We start from the raw sequence: 19880 nt of genomic DNA, 5'->3' as shown, positions 1-19880 counted from the left end.
GTTTGACTCACTGCATCATGCTTTTGCTCTCTGCCTAGGCAAACCCGGAATGTTAATCAGCAGAAAACTGCTTTAGATTTACAAGGGGGAATTTGGATCCAATTCTTTGAAAATATCAGACTCCAAAGCCTAACTATCAAAACCACTACTTGGATTATGAGAACCATGCTGCAGTAGAAAAAAGTTTATATCTGAACACAGACATTCAGAGGGATACGGTGTGTGAATTTATCTCCTCAAGCTTTTGAAAGTGTGACTGTCTGTGGACGCCACTCTTGAAATTGTGTTAAATATTGCCCAGACTAATTTGTGAATGCTAAATTTAGTTTGTTTAAAGAAAAAATAAATTAGCGAGCTGAGAGAAATTAGAAGCTCAGTCTAATAAATGGTGAGTCACAAAATGTTTTTTAAAGGCGTTAGACATAGAGAGGGATTGAAGTGATAATTAAACAGTTCCATGTGCATCGAACCGCCTCATGCTGCTGAGGGTTATTTCTGTCGTCATCTTCATGTTTATTTTGGGGGTAGTGTGATAATTTAATGGTGGCAGAAGTACTGCGTTTATGTGAATCAACTTCAAACTAAGGTAGTGGATTCATGCACGTACCATGAATCACTGAAGCTGTGAATTGGTCCTGCCAGCTAAAAATCACATTTAACCTTCAAAGTTCTGGCTTTAAGTATCCATCACACACACACACACACACACACACACACACACACACACACACACACACACACACACACACACACACAGAGCCAGCTGGACAGTAAAGCTGATTTCTCCTTTTTTCCTATAAACCGGACTCTTGAGGATTGTGATTGTTGTAATATTGTTTCATTTTTGTTAGCATGTGCTACTGAGAGTTGAGTCAGTGTCGAGTTCAGGTTCAGACCGTTGCTCAATGACCATGTTGTCTGCCATCCAAGCTGACTGGCTCTTTGTTCCTACTCTCAAGTTCCAGCTGAGAGAAAATGAGCTGATCACAGAGACAGAAAGGGAGCAATTAGCGCAAATACACACTCACATGCAAACACGTAGACAATTTGTACGTGTTTGCCCAGCCTACAGCCCATGAGGAGGTTAACTGTTTCTCTGTTTAAAAGGCCAGCCCTTGATCTGTTACAGGCAATAATGTCCACTCTTATTAAGACCATAAGACAACACTCAGCAGATGGATCTGTTGATGTTTAAAAAGGACAATAATGAGAACTTGTCTATAAACCTAAGCACAGTTACACTGCTCCTATTATACTTGCACTCCTCTATTTTTCCTGTTTTATTTTTGTAGTTTTGTTTAAGGGCTTCACCTCATGGGCATTGATTACAAGAGGGTGGATTTGAGGTTATGTTTATATGTGTGCGTAATGACAATCATCCTGTGTCATTAGAGAAACAAGACCAGCTTCCCTGTGCTGTATAGTTACAGCCTGAGTACTGTACAACAAGCCAGCGAACCCTATAAAACAAGTCATCCAATAATAGAGCTATAGTGTCCCTTTCCTGCACACTATATGGAGCATATGGAAAAGGGGATTTCTGAATAAAACGAGCTCACCCCAGGCACCACAGTCAGCCTGGAGTGTAAAATATAAAACATGATTAGAGAGGGTAAGAGGAAGGCAGAGGATAAGGGGAGAAAGCTGAAGTCATGTTTAGGATTAGGGCTGGTTGTGTGGAGCTTAATGTAATATTTTCAAGTCTGTGGGAAACCGAAGCCAGCCCTCCTGAATCCTGCCACTCCTAATATGAGTGAAAGTGTGTTGGGGGTGGTTGTAGGTATGCTACTGCAGAGCATATTTACAGCTAGGGATGGGTACCGGTGTCCGGTGCCATGATGGCACCGGTTCTGACATAAACGGTAGTAACCAGACCGAAAAGCAGCGCACATTTCGGTGCTTTTTTTCGGTGCTTTTTTTTCCTGAGCTGTGATACACTTTAGATTCTAGCCAATCGTTTTACGTTTCCGAGGATAGTAGGCGGGGCCAGGTACGTACGTTCTGTTAGAGCAGAGCTACAGATTAAAATGCCCAAGGCGAAGCGGTCAAAAGTCTGGCTGTACTTCATAGCAAAATATACAAACTCAGCAGCCTGCAACAAGTGCTTTAAGCTGATACTGTGATACTGTCAAAGGAGGTAACACCTCAAATCCGATGAAACACCTGGCGACGCATAGCGTTTTTTTTAAAAGCCCAGAAATGCGCCGTATTTGATAGCTTGCTGCGAGACCTCACACCGTGCACATCTACTGCGGGTGGGTTGCCTGTTATGCAACATTCCCCAAAAACACGAAGAGGAGAGTCCTGGCCCCTAGCCCTGCCAGTGTAGCAGAAATGATGACGGATGATGATGGCAGCAGCAGCCGTTCTTCTCTGCGTGAGTAGCTAATTTACGTTGAGTAGGCTAACCACGTTATTACATTAATGCATGTAAGGTGAACTAGCAAACATCATCATAGCTACATGCTGTCCTCTTGTTTGATGGCAGATACTCCCTTCACCCTGGCTAAAAAGGCTAAAATGACCAAAGAAAAAGTGGAAAACAGTTAAACATGAGAGGTTTAGGACAAAGTTTGTGTTTTTTCCATTGTTTAAGCACTGCTTCCAGCCAAGAGTGATACCATATATGCCCCATAGCTGCAGAAAAGGCTAACATTGTTATCTTTTTACAAAAAACAGCTGAACATGAGAGGTTTTTGGACCAATTTTGTGTTCTCCATTCTTTAAGCACCGGTTTGAGCACCGTTTGAGCACCGGCACCGTTTCAAAAGTACCGATTTGGCACCGGTATCGGATAAAACCTAAACGATACCCATCCCTATTTACAGCTCAATGGTCATATTGTTGCACTGATGGAACCACTTAATTTGGCTTGTCAGCATGGCTTTGAGCATGTCTAGATGTTAGATCTTTTATCCATCTTGTTGAAGTTTACAAATGAGCAGCACAGTTCATGGTTGAAGTAACACTTTTAAAAAATATCTGTTGATGTTCAAATAGTAAGACCTAAAACCTTAAGTTCAGACATTCTGTTCACGTTAGTAGTCCCTACATGGAGGTTCAGATCTAATCTTTGTGGCTTTCCATTCTGGGTTTTTGGCTTGACTTCTGATAGTGGAACAATGCAGAAATTAGACTTTCAGCACAGGCATTGCAATTACATGTCACACTTTTAAATGCTTGTTTTCCGATCTTAGTTTTACTCACTTACTTTTAAGCCAGTTCTAAGGGAGCAGTTGGAGGACAGGAGTAGCCCATTATTATCCTACATATCTTTCTAGTAAAGAAAATAGTTTCTCACGTAACTTTGTATCTTAGTGTGTTCTGTAATTGTTCTCAGTCAGTGACTTCAGGACGCTACATTTACACAGCTGATAAGGTTACTTCCCTTTTTAGCCCCAGCTGAAGACCACCTCTGACCTGTGCCCCCCTAAAGCCAGGGGTTGCCAAAGGTGTCAGAGGGATGTTGGCCAGACCTCACTTCACTTGTCTACCAAGGTCTGTGATTTTTCAGGCTGAAAGGTGTGTGACTGGGTGTGTGCATGACTGCGTATGAAAGAGAGGCTTAGCTTCTGTTGCCTTTTAATTCAGAACCATAACGATTTGAACACAAATACTGCAGTGTATGGTCACTTTAGTGAATACTAAGATTTTAAATGTCAGCAGCTTCGACTTATGAATGCTTCTCTGTCCATGCTCCACATAGGTTGTACAAACTTGTATGCTAACTTGTCAAATGCTAGATTATTTTAAGCCCAAATATTAATACCCACTTCAAGTTTCTGAATGGTTCTTTGTCCTACAAAAAAAATCTGTTTAGATAAGATCATTAGGAGGGTTTGCCAGGGCTAGAAAATCCATGTATATTTTTAACACTGTGTACTGTAGTCAGTGGAGCTGACCAAAACTAATCATGGTGATTCAACAGAGATATACACATATACAGTAATAAAATTGTGTCATCAGTTTTACAGTTATTCTCTCTCTCAAATCCCGGTCAATGCCGTGTTAAAGACGGAATGCCAAGAAACAAAAGAATGGGGCTGTGCGGGTGACGTTGGAAGTGTGGAAAAACAGGTGTTTTGGAGCCTTTACATATGGAAAACAAGAGGTCAGGTCTATGAGTGAAGGATCACATCTGGCCAATGGATTCCACTGGAGAGGAATGAAGCACGAGTGTGGTCGTTTGTGGTGTCAAAGACAAGAGACGGTGGGAGTGATATACGCCCAAAGACAGCTCTTTCAAACACTGTACTATTGTGTGATTGTCCACATTCCAGTCTCCACAAAGGGACAAGTCTATAGCCTCCTAAACCAGAGTCAGAGCTCCTTCTTTGCCAGGGGAAGTGTCTTTGAAGCCCCCTTTCCTTGACTCTCTGATCCATCCACCCTGTAATGAATGAAGAGGCTGTTAAAGGAGGAGAGGCAGGTGTGTGTGTGTGTGTGTGTGTGTGTGTGTGTGTGTGTGTGTGTGTGTGTGTGTGTGTGTGCGTGCATGCTGTGTGTGAGAAGTCTCAAGTTTTCTATCAGCTCAGTGAGAATATGCAGCAATGTATTGTGTCTTTCACACGCTCTCTTTACAGTAGACAAAACAGATTAACACACACAGACCAATTATGGTCAAAGAATGTATTTTTTGCCAGTGGGAAGAAGAAGTTAAACCGAAAAGTTAAAATCTAAAAATCACACAGATGTTCTTGCCTTGTTATGTATGACAGTTATTTTCTGAGAGTTTAAAATGCAGTCTGAAAGCCTGGCATGCCTAACATGCTCTGAATAGGTAAGTTCCCAAGGACGGTGATATGAGAAGCAGTAATGTCCTCCAGAGTCTAGATATCCAGCCTATTAATATTGCTACAAAGCATTTCTGCTGAACAAGTTATTCAAGTAGAACAAACTGTTGCACTGAGAGATAACACAAGAGTAACAGAGTGAGGGTCGAGGCACAAGAAGGAAGGCAAGGATGCATCAACTTTCATCAGCTCTTCCGTCAGAGTTTTTGGCATATTGTCCTTGCAGATTGCAGTTTATACTTTAGTTTTTCAATTTTGAAACTGAAACCATGTAACACCACTTATAAAGACACATGGAGTGACAGGCTCCCTGGACTACATTCAAAAAACTTTCTGCACACCAAAAAGTTAGTTGTTGGATTGTTCTGACCTTCTTTCGACAGCATGTCAAACATAGTCGTGAGTGATAGCTTGGCTAAGCTAGGAGCAGCAGTAACGCTCCTGAGAGATGGTTGAGATGGGCTGGGAACTGCCATAGGCTTTGTGGTAAGTTTCAGCTTTGATTTGTTGCCGAGATTCCCCACATGACATTTGCAAGGTCAGCCTCAGAAATGGAACCATAATGACCACAAAAGAATGAATCCCTTGTGTCACTTCTCTTCCCGTGCCTCGCTCTCTTCATAGTCTCAGATATTCCTGCCTTTCCCCCAGTTCCTCTTCAGTTATATTCTTTTTTTTTTTTCTACATGACTCATTTGTCTTCCTATAAAGCTCTGCGACCTAAGTCCCTTTCCTCCCTGCCCTCATCCTATCATCTTATCCTCTGCTTCTCCCAGAGAAAAATAATTCACATAGTACTGGAGCTGCTGGTACTCATATTATTTAGTGGTGGTGGAGACAGGCCCTGGTTGGCTTTCAGACCTACATCAGGCCCAAATGACGCAGGCTCGGGTTCAGGGTGAGGCAAGCAACGGGGTGGGACTGTGAGAAACACTAAGTGGTTTTAACCATTTGCCACAGCTTTGAAATATTACAGAATAAATTGAAGCTGTGTTAACATTTTTAAAGATTCTGCTTCAGATCTTCTTGCAACATGCTAATATAGGCTTAATATTCTTGAAAGGTCAACAAGCATCGTGTTTAAAGAGCTTCAGTTTTTCAGTTTGAGGCTGGTACGCTTCACAACTGAAACCAGGTCGATGTTAGTAATGGGTTTCTCTTTTTAAGTTAAGGTTTTGAGGAAAGAAATAACATCAATTTGACTTTTTTGTTAATAAATCCAACTACAGGGAGTCAAAATAACTGTTAACTTTTATAGCACTGCTCGTTTCTAAAGACAAGTCTTGCACCTTCATATTCATATTTTTACTCACCCACAGTAACAAGACAGATCTTTCAAAATTGCTTTTACAGCTTGAACTAAGCTATATTTGAATGAGTTCTTCTGATTGCACATGACAAACAGCATACTACTCTGACTTTGAGGCCACTGTGGCTATAGTGTCCACAAAGCATGACTGTGTACACACAGTAAAGCACCTGAGGTGTATTCCATCTACAGAGGAAGAGAAACTGAAATCATCAGACTCCTGTCTCACATGTATGCAGCATGGGTTTTAACAAACTTCCCTCAACTTTCCTTGGAAAGATTGCCAAAGGCCTTTGTAGAATACTGTAGAAACCCCCCCAAATTCCCATGAGGCCTTTCTATATAAAATCACAGCTGACGTTGCACATGATGCACATTTGCATTCTTTTATCTGGACAGATGACGGTGTATTGGTGTGTTTGTGCTCATCCGTGATTAGGAATGAGTTGGAGCTTGTGTATAATTTGTTTGTGTGGCATGTAGCAGTAGTAGTCTGCCACAGCCAGCTGTTTCTATTGTGTTGGAATGGGGAGTCAGCACATATAATACGAGTCAGATGGTGCAGAGAAAGTACGAGAGAGAGAGACTAGATTTCCCCTTTGGCAGAAGTCAGTGTATCATGTACCCTGTGTTGAGTAATCCAGTGCTAACACCTTTAGATATTCAAGCTGTCAGGTCCCCCTGATTACAAATTGCACTGAGGTGACTGCTACTGTCTGGGCAGGGGACTCGTCTCAGTCATAAATCATGCAGTATAATAAGAACAAATCCTGCTAACCTGTTTGGGCAGAGACTCAGTGCAATACAGTACTTACTGAAACACACTGTGACTCTGGCACATGACTCTATCAATGAGGCAGCATATTTAGAATCAGTCATGATCACATGTCAAAGTTATTTAGTCTTTGATGAACTCCACCCATTGGCGCTGACCGCTACATGGTTTTCACACATTCACTGCACCCTTCAACATTTCTAGACATTAGTTGATGGAAAAGCAAATGTCAGATCAGACACTGAACACCCTATAACCTTAACCCTTCACCCTGTAATCTTTAATTGTGTTGATATGTGAGACACAAGTAATTGTCCAGTGAATTCACAGAGAGCAATGTTTCTTGTTTGTCTTGCACGCTCCATGCAGGCAGAACCATCACTTAAACCAAACAAAGTGTTTCCTGTAGTGCGAAGCCCTTTGAAGTGGATTATCTTCAGTTAGGTGCTATATGAGAGAAAGGACATCTTGATACAATGCCCCTATCTTATTCTTCCAACAGTTTACCTCCAAAGATGGCTTGTGGTAGTTGTGTGTCACTTTCAAAGGCCTCTGTTGCCTCTTGTCTATACTTATATGAAAGACCAGAAACAAGATTGTAAGTATGAAGCCTGCCATATTTTTCATATGTGTTTACATCATTTCAAAAATATGAAATATACTGAATATATTATACCCAGGCATTTTGGTGTATCTGAAGGCTTTAAAACAAAAGTATATATCCAAAAATGTATGTGTGGTTTCCCTTGGTGTTCTTTCAACATTCCTCCTTTGCCTTCCTTGATTCTGTCAGCAGTAAAAGTATCGTTATCTCTTGCTGGCATGTATCACTAAAAAGAAGAGGCTGTAGTGTAAGATGATGGGATTTTTTTTCAACATGTTTCAGCAGTTTTTTTCTTTCAACATCCCCACTCTGATTCCAGTGAGAACGCAGCACTTGCCGGAAGCACATGGGAATGTCATTTTAGGGACGGTAGCCCATGTTTTCCCTTTTGGGAGAGAAGGGAGAGTTTAAGATGATGCAGCTTTTTTTCCTCTGGCTTCATAAATAAATCACAAACCTGCTCTGATCATCTTTCCTCTTTTCCATTTCTCTTTTTCATCCTCGGCCCCTTATTTCCTCTGGCTTGGCAGAAAGCTTGCTTCATATTCAGAAGCCAAAATAAAGGTTAACTTTTGGGCAGCTAACTGTATTCAGATCAATTAGATGCACAGTAGCTACCTCTGCTTTCAACCAAAAAGACTAAAAACAAACCAGGCAAAACTAATTACCGTAATTGTCGGGCTATAAGCCGCTACTTTTTGCACAAGCTTTGAACCCTGCGGCTTTTAGTCAGGTGCGGCTTTTCTATGGATTTTCCATGATTTTTGTGATATCGTAAGACGATTTGTTTTGTTTGTTCCGCTGTTGTACGGCACTACGTTGCCTGGCGGAAGGATCGAGGTTCAAGAGTGGTATGTTAGTCACATGTCCGTCCGCCAGGCAACGTAGTGCCGTACGAAGTAGCGCGAAAAACAAACTTCAAAGTAGCGCTACGCATTCAGCGGGAGGCGTGGATGACGAGCGGCGATAAACTTGCGAAAAGCAAGTTATGCCCAACTCCACCGGTGGATTCTGACATCGTGGAAAAGTGCGAAAACATCCACGATCACCAACGGATTTTGAAGGGCTGGACTGCTGCATGATGGAGAGGAGGACACCGCCACGGCCCTTCTGAGGGTGTTCGACTCTGACACTGACAACGAGGATTTCTTTGGTTTTGAAAGTGACAACGAAGGAGAGAAGCGGAGAGTGGATGACGAAGCCATCCTGAGCCTGTTCGTTTCCGACATTGGAGAAGAGGACTTTGGTGGTTTTAGAGCGCAGGAAGAAGAGAAAGATGGTGGTGAATGACTGACTTTTCTTCTCCGTGTCACTTCACCTGAGCCTAAAAGGTAGTCCGAATCTATTTTTCTGGTGTGCTGTAGGTTACTGTTATGTACTACATGTGCAAATATGTACCCATAACTTGTTTTTCAAAATATTAATAAAAGGGGTGTGTCTCCAAACAGCCATCTCTTTCCTGACAATTCCCTTTGTGCATATTCTCTTACATATGATAAGTCAACATTGAAACACCTGCGGCTTTTAGTCAGGTGCGGCTAATGTATGTACAAAACAGGATTTTCCCCTGATTTTAGCTTGTGCGGCTAATATTCAGGTGCGCTTTGTAGTCCGGGAAATACGGTAAGCTGGGAGCTTTACCTAGGAGATCTTTTCTGAAAGACAGAAAAGGCCACTCTGTGTTCTTACTTTGACTGGTCGCTACTGTTATCCATTTTAGTTGGAACACAGCAATTAAAGCAGTGAAAGAACAGGACATTATGTCGTTATGCAAGAAATGATTGTATCTCCTTGCCTGCTCATCTGACAACCAGGGTTTTTTTTGTTGTAACATTACATATTCAAACTGTCGGAGATGGTTGGGTTGGACTAACTGGGTCTGCTGAGTGTTTATTCAAAGAGGAAATGCCAAATGTGTTCATGATTGGCCATAGTTTCATCAGTAGTTGTGCCTCATAATTTAGTACAATTATGAATTTTGTCTCACAACTCGTGAAATTGTATTATTTTAATGTGCTGGAAACAACCATGTTATAATGTTTGCTTATGTATTTCAATTAAGATGTTTCCCGATTAGTTGTGTTTTTTTCACTTCCTCTTTTTGCATGATAAAATCTAAAACTATAAAGGATGTATTTAGCAAGTGCTGCTAAGCACGTCCGCTGTATGGGTTATAACAGGGGTAGGCAACTCCAAGCCTCGAGTGCTGCAGGTTTTAGATGTGTCCATGATCCATCACAGCTGATTTAAAGGGCTAAATGACTCCTCAGCATTTCTGAAGTTCTCCAGAGGCCTGGTAATGAACTAATCATTTGATTCAGGTGTGTTAACCCAGGGTGCGATCTAAAACCTGCAGGACACCGGCACTCGAGGCCTGGAGTTGCCTACCCCTGGGTTATAATGAAGGTTGCTGTCTGTGCTACCATAATTTTTTATCCTTATCTACCAGTATACCTCTGTCTCACTTACTGTTCCTTCATACATCAGACAAATCAGCCTCAACCATCATGCATCTACTAACTTTGCAACCCTTATTCCTTTACAGACATACAACATATGTCTTTTCTGCAGTGTTAAAATAATCACATGTTAGTAATGTTAAAGGCAAGTATTTGGAATAACACAAAATTCATAACTTTGTTTTGGTTTTACTCAACATGTGTCTAAAACAGTTTTGATTGGTTTTGTTTGCATTAGCCTCATGTCACTATGTGCTCTGTTTACTTTCCTGAATGTGCTGAGAGCAAGGCTCAGATTCCCTTGTGTGTTTGGTTGCCCTCAGTGGTGTGGATTACATGTTATAAGGATTACGACGGCTGCAGTGAGCAAATACCGGTCGTGTAGGGATTTCTACAACAGCAGTCCTGATGGATATTTCAGAAGTTATGGACGTTGATTTAAATGATTCATATCATATCTAAATATCTGTTCCTTTTTGCTTCTGTGCCTGTAGGTGTTTTGTCCCTCCCAGCCCATTTCAGTCCCTACACAGAGAACCAACAGTCGTCTGTGGACAGCAGGGAGGATGCTTATGCCCAGCTGGAGCTGAGGACACTGGAACAGTCACTGCTGGCTACCTGTGTAGGCAGCATCTCTGAACTCAGTGAGTATACATATTGTAAATAGTGTTTGTGGTCCTGATTAGAAGCATTTTTTCACATTATGTTTTAATTGATTAAATTCCTCTGAGCTGTGAAGCTACACAGTATCCTTGCCAGAAAAGACAAGTACCAGTTCCCAGAAATAATAAAATGTCCTGACTTTAAAAAAATGTTGGTGCTTGACCACAAATGCTTTTTTCTTGCTCTTCTCTTAAAGACACATAACCTTTTATTTTTTAATTCAACAGAAAATAATAGTTCAGACAGCAAAGTAGGCAGCAAAGATAACATATAATTATCACTTTCTGTCCCGAGTCTCATTGTGTGCCTGAATCTGCAAGTCATCTAATGCCGGCTCTTCTAAAAATAAACAGCGGATCAGTTTATCTACACATGGAGCTCTGGAGAATAAAGTCACAGTGCCTCAGATTGTACATTTGTCATCTGTAATTTGTTTGCAAAGCAGTACACAGTCTTTTTTTCAGTGAAGTTGGTCCACAATGCAACACTTGGACTGTGTCAGCATGCCTCAGACTTTATTGACTTTATTAGAGCCTGCTGTCAGTCTGAATACAATTGCATCCGTCTTTTCTTCTGATGTTTTCCTTTGGATTGATGTAGTAATACAAAGTATAAAGCCGCTGAAAAGCCTGGTACTTATTTGTCCATTAGGTATTAGGCCTTGAATGATTGGACGGATTCTTTGTTTAAACATAGACAGCTCTAGACATTCATACGCATCGTGGATGGTAAACACAGAGTCATGCAGGCACACAGCTTTACTGTACTCTACAGTACGTGTGGTCTGTTGAAACTGCAGGCTGCGAGGGAGTTGGCAGCAATGAGGGGTAGGAATAACAAGTAAGATAAAAACAGGAATAGAGTTAGTTTGAGAGATGGAAGTTTGTAAGGCAGAGGATTCAATTTAAGGAGCGAGTGGGTTTAGAGGTGTGGAGAGTCAGGAGGAAATGATGGAGAGGTAGAGAGGTGAAGATGGAGAGTTTTGGGGCATGCACAGAGGAAACGTGGATATTAGAGTTGGACGGAGCAGGGATACATTTCCTTCTCTAAATGAGCTAACACTTTGCTGTTTGTTCCTAAAGCACAAGGCCACGGTTCATACACCGCTGAAGTTAGTGAGGCATTAAGAAAGTATACACATGCACTCAGACAAAGACACACTCTTTCTCTCAGTAGTCTCTTTGTGCAACATCTCTCTGGTGGGGTGAATTTGTGCTGTTCTGGGCAGGGCTGATATCCAGACCAATTCACACCTAGAAACACACACAGGCTTGTGTCCGCTAATTCACATACACGCCGCAAAAACACGGTGGGTTTGGCACTCTGATCCTAGCCCAAGACACCAGGCAGACACAGGAGCATCTGTACCAAGCTGCCCGGCTTTACTTGATCACTCAACTGGACTTGGCCAGACACACAAACACACACCATACACAAACATGGTGGATAACTGATAGTAGGCTACAGCACATTTCAACTATATGGCCAAAATTGTAGGGGAAGCAGCATAATAAACACACTGGCTATGGGAAAATGCAGCTTTCACAAAGACTCCAATATATCTGTAATCTAAGAGTGAAGTTATTCATAGGCATCTGACCCCCGGAGCTCAGTTTTGCTTCAAGGCACAATATATTCTGGAAAGGAGAGGCTCTCCATCATGGCCAATGATTCCTACGAGACCTCCTGGAGCAACTGCTGGTGGTGGTTATCACAAAGGGGGCCCTTCAGCTTTAAGTGGGGTCTGTTTTGGGAGGGTTACCCAGCCTAATCCCCTAGAAGTACCCCAAACCTCTTAATGCTGACACACAAACACACTCGCACTGTTGAATTCTTCACCCTTAGCTGATGTGCTGTCTTTTTACCCGGGGGTAATTATGCTAAATGAGTGTTACAAGATCCCAAGTTCATCCTGGGCTCCCTCGTTCACACCGCCTCTCCCTGCCCCTCCTCCATTTCCCTGTCCCTGTGACGACTGTCCACTTTACACTTTCTTTAATGCCTAAGATCTCTTTTCCTGTCGGTCTGGCTCTCTCTCTTTTTTTTTTTTAAGAATTTTTGCATATCACACTGAACATATTTTAAGCAAAATGTACTTTTATTCAGTTGCGCATAGTTCACTGCTAGAGTATAAACTGATGAATCATCTGATGAGCACCATTATACAAACAGCTTTCATTTAAGTGTTCGCTGTCAAATCGCTATATTCTACTTTCTGAAAAGACTTAATGTTAGCATTGCTATTATCACGTGACTGACGCATAACTTTCACGGTAGAGGGTTTTTAACTACTCTGCTACTACATGAACAGTTCAGTAGAGCCTTGATCATGGGTGAATGGCTATTTAGACTGGTCGTCTGGCTTTGCTAATGACAAATACCACTAGAGACATGGTTGGAGGGGGGAATCCAGTTTGACTGAGAGCCCATGGGGCTTTTAATGTAAACAGTTTTGAATATGCCACTCATTTATGTCCATAAACTGATTTTTCATACTGCACTACAGAATCAGGAAAATCATTTTTAACCTTCAGTTTTTTAAATTACATATGACTTGTTAACTATTAATGTTTCTGTGGTTCCAGGTGACTTGGTGTCCCGTGCAATGCACCACATGCAGCGCCTAAGCTCAGTACGTTCAGGGCTGAGCCCTGCCCGCCACGCCCGTCCTCAACAGCCTGTGTCCTGGTCGCCTGACGCCCTCCACACCCTTTACTACTTCCTGCGTTGCCCACAAATGGAGTCCATGGAGAATCCCAATCTGGATCCCCCACGCATGGCACTTAGCAAAGAGAGGTGGGAATAATGCATGACTGGACACAAGCAGTTTAGATGCTCCCTCTCTGGGTGCAAAATAGGCGGTGAAATTACAGATCTAATCTTAATCATTGACCCTGTTCCATTTTGTTTTCGACCCCCCCCTTTCACAGAAAATAAGTGGTACTCCTGATTTGCCCTTTTATCCATTTGATGCTTATCTCCCTAAATACATTTGTAATTTCAAATGATTCGGTTTGATTCATGAAGCTGACCAAAATACAGTCAATGCCAGAAGTGTAGCCACTGCAAATAAACAAACCCAAATTGAAACCTTCAAAAATGAACAAATGGGTTCTCAATGAAGTGAAAAGCTTTTTGCAGGCAACACTTCACTTTCATCCTTTTCCTAATCCCATTAGCCTTTGTTCATTTAAGTGTTAACTTTCTGTTGTTGAATTACAAGCAAGAAAAGGCTTCTAGGTGTCAGCAGTAGTGCGATAGAAGGGTGACTTGCACCTTTAGAGTGTAAATTAGGCTGAAGACTGGTGTTTAAAAGAATTTTAAGAGGTGGAAATAGTCTGTAATTTTGTTAGGGTCTGCTCAATCTTCCTTAGTTGCATTGAGAAAGTCTGGCAGTTTTTGTGTTCCCTTTATTTCCTGTTGTTTCTTGGAATGAAAATGTTTGCTCAGTCTGGACACAGTGCAGCACATTCCACTTGTTTTTTATTTAAAAGTTGTGGCTTTATCTACAAACCTTCCATACCAACCCCTTCCGTATGTTTGGAGGTGTCTCTGGGAAATTACAGCGTTTCTTGCTTTTTTTGCTTTCTACAGAAGTAACTGTTGAGTAACACTCAACCGAGTCACGTCTCTATTCTCCAAAAATGTGATAAAACGTTCGAAAACATTGCATTACATCACTGTTGTTCACAGTGGTTTGCAGTTCTGATACTGTGATATTCAGCACTTCAGATAAATGTGATGGATTATGTGCCTTCGGTTAAGGTAACATGACAAAAGTAGTTGTGCCTGCCAACACACATGAGGTCTGCTCTCAGAAAGAAATCTTCAATTATGTTTTTGTGCCAGAAATGTAAAAACTGGCAGCAATAGGTGTTCGCGGCTTAATTACATTTTTTATACTGATTTATACAGGCATGTCTAAAGGTAACATAAGCATATATAAACGTGCTGGCGCTCCCACTAAGGTGTGAGTGTTCAGTTTGCAGCAGTAAATCAGTTAATGTTGTTGACGAGATTTTGCCCTTTAATGCTGATAATGAAAATCACATGTTAGGATTATGATGAAGGCATAGCATCTGTCAGGTGATCATAGTTACATGAATGTTTTCACAGTGAAATCACCAAAAATATCCACCTTGTCTTCCCTTCATTACACGTTTGTATGGAAATAAACCCAGCTGCCTCCTGTGCATTTAATAAAAAGCAGACAAAGTGCATGTGAGACAAAGTCCCCGTTAGCTTCAAAGTGAACACAACAGCAAATATACACCCTTTTCTTTCACCTGGCTGTTGTTATAAATCCTCAGATGTTTTTAATGCTGGATGTATATCAGCCTAGTTTATGTGTCCAGGATAAAACAGTTTGGCATCCCATCATACTTTATGCTTTTTTTTCTTTCTTGACAGCTGCTGCACACAGGTTTGCCTTTCTGCATGTTCATATTCCTATCTCTTTGTGACTGCGTGTCTGTGAATGTTAGAGAACACACTCAGGTGGTGTGAAAACCTGGTAGTGATTACAATACGAGTGCCTGGTAATGATACAGGCTTCTCTCCTTCAGTGGGCCTCTCCCTCTATCTGGCTCAGCCTCTATTAAGAGCTGTGTAAAACCTTTGGTGGAAACCCAAAACCACCAGATCTGTGTGGGCCACATCGTCAGACATTAGAGGGAGCCTGGTGAGAGCCTTATTGCCGAATCCTTGAGAGTACAAGAGAAACCCTCTTTGTTTTGATCCTCTTAAAGCTGGTGCTTAGTTGTGAGTAATAATCTTGTTTTGGAGTAAGAGGGCGCTTAAAGCGTGGGAGGGCAGATATTATTGTCTTATTTTCACACTCCACTATTTAAACATACAGAAAAAAGTTGATCAAAAACAATAAACTTTTTTTTTGTTTTTTACTATTATTGCAACTTCACTAAAAAGCAGCACTTCCAACATTCTTCTAAACAGACCCCCTACTCCTCTGCTTCCTCAAGGAAAAGAGATTATTTTAATAATGGAGCTTACTTCTAACTGCATTTACATCAGCTATGGTTATGTCTCCATTCATATCTGAGCCTTTACGATTGCAATCTGAAACAAGATCAGTGGTTAACCTTGACCCTTTGGCAAATTGTAATGAGGTCCGCTTTAAAAGCTGATTTAAGTTCCTTTCGGGTTATAGGTTTTATAAGACACATGGGGCCAGTGTAGCGTGTGTGATTTTTGCCTCCTAGGTAGAAAAGCCTTTGCTTTTCATTTTGGACAGGTCAGCGTTCGAACACACCTGACCATGATTTGAGCTCACTGTCTTTATGACCTACCAGATGGTGGTAAGCAACGCACCATGAATCAAAGCTAACGTTTACATGCTCACGTGTTGGAGAGTTTGTGTATGTTGGTGTTTCTATATCCTGCTGTTCTCTGTATGAAGCCTTAGTATGAGAGGTCAGTAAGCTAGCCAGAGGCACTATCTGGTTTCGGTCTTAACAGGCTCTGTGGCTTTTGATGTTGCAGAGACTCTGATGAAGCTAAAATTTGCGTTTCAGGCAGAGGGGCATAACCCGGACACGTACGAGGGTCAAAAGGAAGGCGTATGTTTTTAAAAAAAAAAAAAAAAAAAAAAAGGAGATTGATCCTATAGGAGAGATAGGATGGGACATTATAAGTGTGCATCTGTCAGCAGTACATGTCTGGCTAATTGGTATAAGAATGCAGCTAAATATCTTGTCAAACACTATTGTCCATTATTAATAGAAAAACTCTACCTTTTATTGTTGGCTGATTGACAAAAGGAAGGACAGAGGGGGAAAATCTGGATAACTGTAGCAAAGTTGGCTCTAGTTAGTGTCTGATTGCAGGCGTGCAGTCAAGTAGTAGGGTGGATACCTATGACATTCAGGAAGCCACACACAAATGAACAGACACACTCACACAGCCCAATTTGTGTTGAGTGGAGGCCATTAAGGGAGAAATAAACATTGATTCCCAAGCCCATTGAGCCCATCCTCAGAAACGTGACATTCTTATCACTCTGCACCCTCTGAACTACCCACAGACTACCGCCCAACCCCCGTCTTCATTTCGACATACCCCACCTGCTATCTCCCAAACACTTAAAACCTTCATTATATGCACCTACCAGTCACACTTAATCATCCCTCCTCCCCTTGATCCCCTTGTCTGCTTGTTAACTGTCACGCCTGGGTGACAGCAGAAGCTCCTCCCTCCTCCCTAAGTTGGGATGCAGCTGTTTGTTCAATTTATGTTATATCAGATTCATGTTTTAAAAGCTCCACATCAATTGTGAGGAGGAGAGCCATTTTGCAATATGCATTATTAACAAACCCGTGATGAACGAGTGCTCTTGTGCAGAAGGTTCTTTGCTATAGGAAGCCTCCTACTGCTTTTTAAAGTAAGCACAGTAAGGAGAGTAAATGGCACAGCAGTGCTACTGACAGTAACTATAATCCCAAAATACATTGCTGTGTTCTTGTATACTGCCCATGCTTTTGCTACCATGGATATTCATTATGTAAGTCTTTCATTTTCCAAGAACAAAGGAATGGCCACTGATAAAAAACAATGTCTCAGCATGAGAAAGGCAGTCTAATAACACAGAGACGTTGTTCAAACAATCATTAACGGCTCTTAAATGAGGCTTCATATGATCAAAAGCAAACAGCAGTCACATTCCTGCTAATTTGTCATTGTTCACAAACACATTCTATTCACATATGGTGGGAGAGAGGCGCAGACGAGAAGGGACTGATAACAGATAACAAGCTAGACTATAAAAGGACAAATGCAAAGACGGCAATCAAACAATGACTTTCAAAGTGCCACGTTCACAAACATGACAGCAGACCAAATGTTGTGTCCTCGTGGTTTTTTTTCCCCCACATATACTTCTTCAGGAATAACAACACTGTTACTTCAGCTTTAGGTCACAATTTTTAATTTCAGGTGATTCTTTCTGTTTTTGTTGAAGATCTTGGTTAAACATAAGTAGCCGCTATCTTGTATTTTTACATGACCGCAAAGATTAAATGGTAAATGGCCTGTATTTGTATAGCGCTTTACTAGTCCCTAAGGACCCCAATGGGTTTTACGCAACCAGTCATCTGCCCGATTAACACACTGGTGATGGTAAGCTACATTGTAGCCACAGCCACCCTGGGGCGCACTGACAGAGGCGAGGCTGCCGGACACTGGCGCCACCGGGCCCTCTGACCACCACCAGTAGGCAACGGGTGAAGTGTCTTGCCCAAGGACACAACGACCGAGACTGTCCAAGCCGGGGCTCGACCCGGCAACCTTCCGATTACAAGGCGAACTCCCAACTCTGGCGATCTAGTCATATAGAAACATCTGTTTCTTGAGCCTTAGAGGGATGACATCAGCGAGAATGCCAGCTGAGATTAGGAAAGATGACTCGTGCTGTGAAATGAATGTGGGTTGGTGATGTTGTAAGTCATCTGGCTGAAGACAGTCTATGAGTTAATTCCCAAAGTGACTGAATTATGAGTGTTTAAGTTTACACTCCCCACTAAAGTCATCTAGTCTTTCACAGAGCCTCATCTTTTACTGGCTCCGTTCAATAAAGATTTGAATTTACTGGTTTACAAGGTCACTTTCTGTGTACATACAGGGAAATACTAATGTCTGTTACCTAGCAGTGAGTGGTACTCATTATCATAACCAGTAATAATTGGACCAAAGCAAACAGATGGTGAATGATTTCTCTTTTTTTGCTCATAGGCCTTTTCTGTTGCTGCCACCTTTAATGGAGTGGATGAGGGTGGCCATAGTTCATGCCGAGCATCGCAGGAGTTTATTAGTGGACAGCGATGATGTCAGACAGACGGCGAGGCTTCTCCTTCCGGGATTGGACTGTGAGCCGAGACAACTGAAGTAAGTGAGAACACTCATTCACCTCACTCGCTCTGCTGGGATGAAAGTGCTTAAAATAAAAATACAAACCTTACTAATAATTTCAGGAAAAGAAAAACTAAGACTGATGTTTTCTTTGAGCTGGACGTCTGTCGTTTAATCATTGTATTTAACAAATGATTGTATGCGGTAAATTAATCTTTGTTAACTATTGTGTGGCTCATTAACTTTACTTCTTTCTATAGAAAGCATCATTAACATATGTAAGCCACAAGGTGCATAAAACAAGCATCTTAGAAAAGCGACCGAGTAGATCCTAATAAATTAGCCATCAGCTCTCAGAAATTAATTGGTAACTGGTTATTTATTCAGTTTTAATTTTGTTTCAGGCCTGAGTGTTGCTTCAGCTCCTTCAAGCGTCTCGACTCCAAAGCTGCCTCTGATAAGTTCCACCTTGATTTGGGTTTTCGGATGCTCAACTGCGGTCGCACAGATCTTATTGGCCAAGCAATCGATCTACTGGGACCAGATGGGGTGAACAGTATGGATGACCAGGTATTTAAATTTTACTTAATTTATGTTGTGGAGATATAAATGTAAGCCGTTAGCTCGAGCAAACCACCTCTCATTTGGGGACACAAAGCAGGCCCCTTATACAATACGATAAATCTCAAGGAAATTGCTGTAAGTCCATGAAATATCCTTAGAAGTGATGGAAACATAGCTTTGTGTTATAACTTGTTCAAAGCTTCATGCATTTGCTTCTACTCTTGTTTTCATTACAGGGTATGACCCCTCTGATGTACGCCTGCGCAGCTGGAGACGAAGCCCTCGTCCAGATGCTGATTGATGCTGGGGCCAACCTTGACGTGGCGGTAAATATGCTTAAGTATTTCCAATGTTGTCAAATCTGTCTTAATTTAAGCACATTTTGTATCCCTTTACATCTATAAACAGGAAAGGTTTCCATTATTAAAGCATGTAAGAGGCTCTTATGAATGTAATGTTTTCTCTGTGTGCGTGTGTTTGTGATCTTGGTGTGTAATACTGATTTAATCTGTGTTGCCAGGTACCACCCTGCTCCCCCAAGCACCCATCTGTGCATCCTGATAGTCGACACTGGGCAGCCCTCACCTTTGCAGTGTTGCATGGACACATTTCTGTGGTGCAGGTCCGAAACACATACATAAACAAGCTACATGTTGCTTGTTTATGTCACAATGACCCTTACAAGATGTCAAATATTGTTTAATATAACAGAGGTAATGTGCCTTTGCAGCTTCTTTTGGATGCAGGAGCCAATGTGGAGGGGGCTGCAGTCCGCAATGGACAGGAGAGTACAGCAGACACTCCACTGCAGCTGGCTTCAGCAGCAGGTGGGCAAACACACAAGGAACAGCTG

The 19880-nt window shown here is 41.8% G+C and overlaps 1 protein-coding gene across 1 annotated transcript in view; it reads left to right on the top strand.

Moving 5' to 3' along the window:
- The window catches only part of abtb2b (ankyrin repeat and BTB (POZ) domain containing 2b), a 40586-nt gene that overhangs the window by 15893 nt on the left and 4813 nt on the right, over window positions 1–19880 (top strand). The window contains exons 2-8 of the mRNA XM_082539934.1: window positions 10435–10584; window positions 13189–13399; window positions 18347–18499; window positions 18868–19033; window positions 19264–19353; window positions 19548–19649; window positions 19758–19854. Of these exons, the coding sequence (XP_082396060.1) occupies window positions 10435–10584; window positions 13189–13399; window positions 18347–18499; window positions 18868–19033; window positions 19264–19353; window positions 19548–19649; window positions 19758–19854 (969 nt within the window). The remainder of the gene's footprint in view (window positions 1–10434; window positions 10585–13188; window positions 13400–18346; window positions 18500–18867; window positions 19034–19263; window positions 19354–19547; window positions 19650–19757; window positions 19855–19880) is intronic.

Source organism: Aulonocara stuartgranti (genome assembly GCF_965226115.1).
Source record: "Aulonocara stuartgranti genome assembly, chromosome: 7".
Taxonomy (NCBI): Eukaryota; Metazoa; Chordata; class Actinopteri; order Cichliformes; family Cichlidae; genus Aulonocara; species Aulonocara stuartgranti.
The sequence above is the reverse complement of the archived record's forward strand: the minus strand, read 5'-3'. Positions and strand labels throughout refer to the sequence as shown.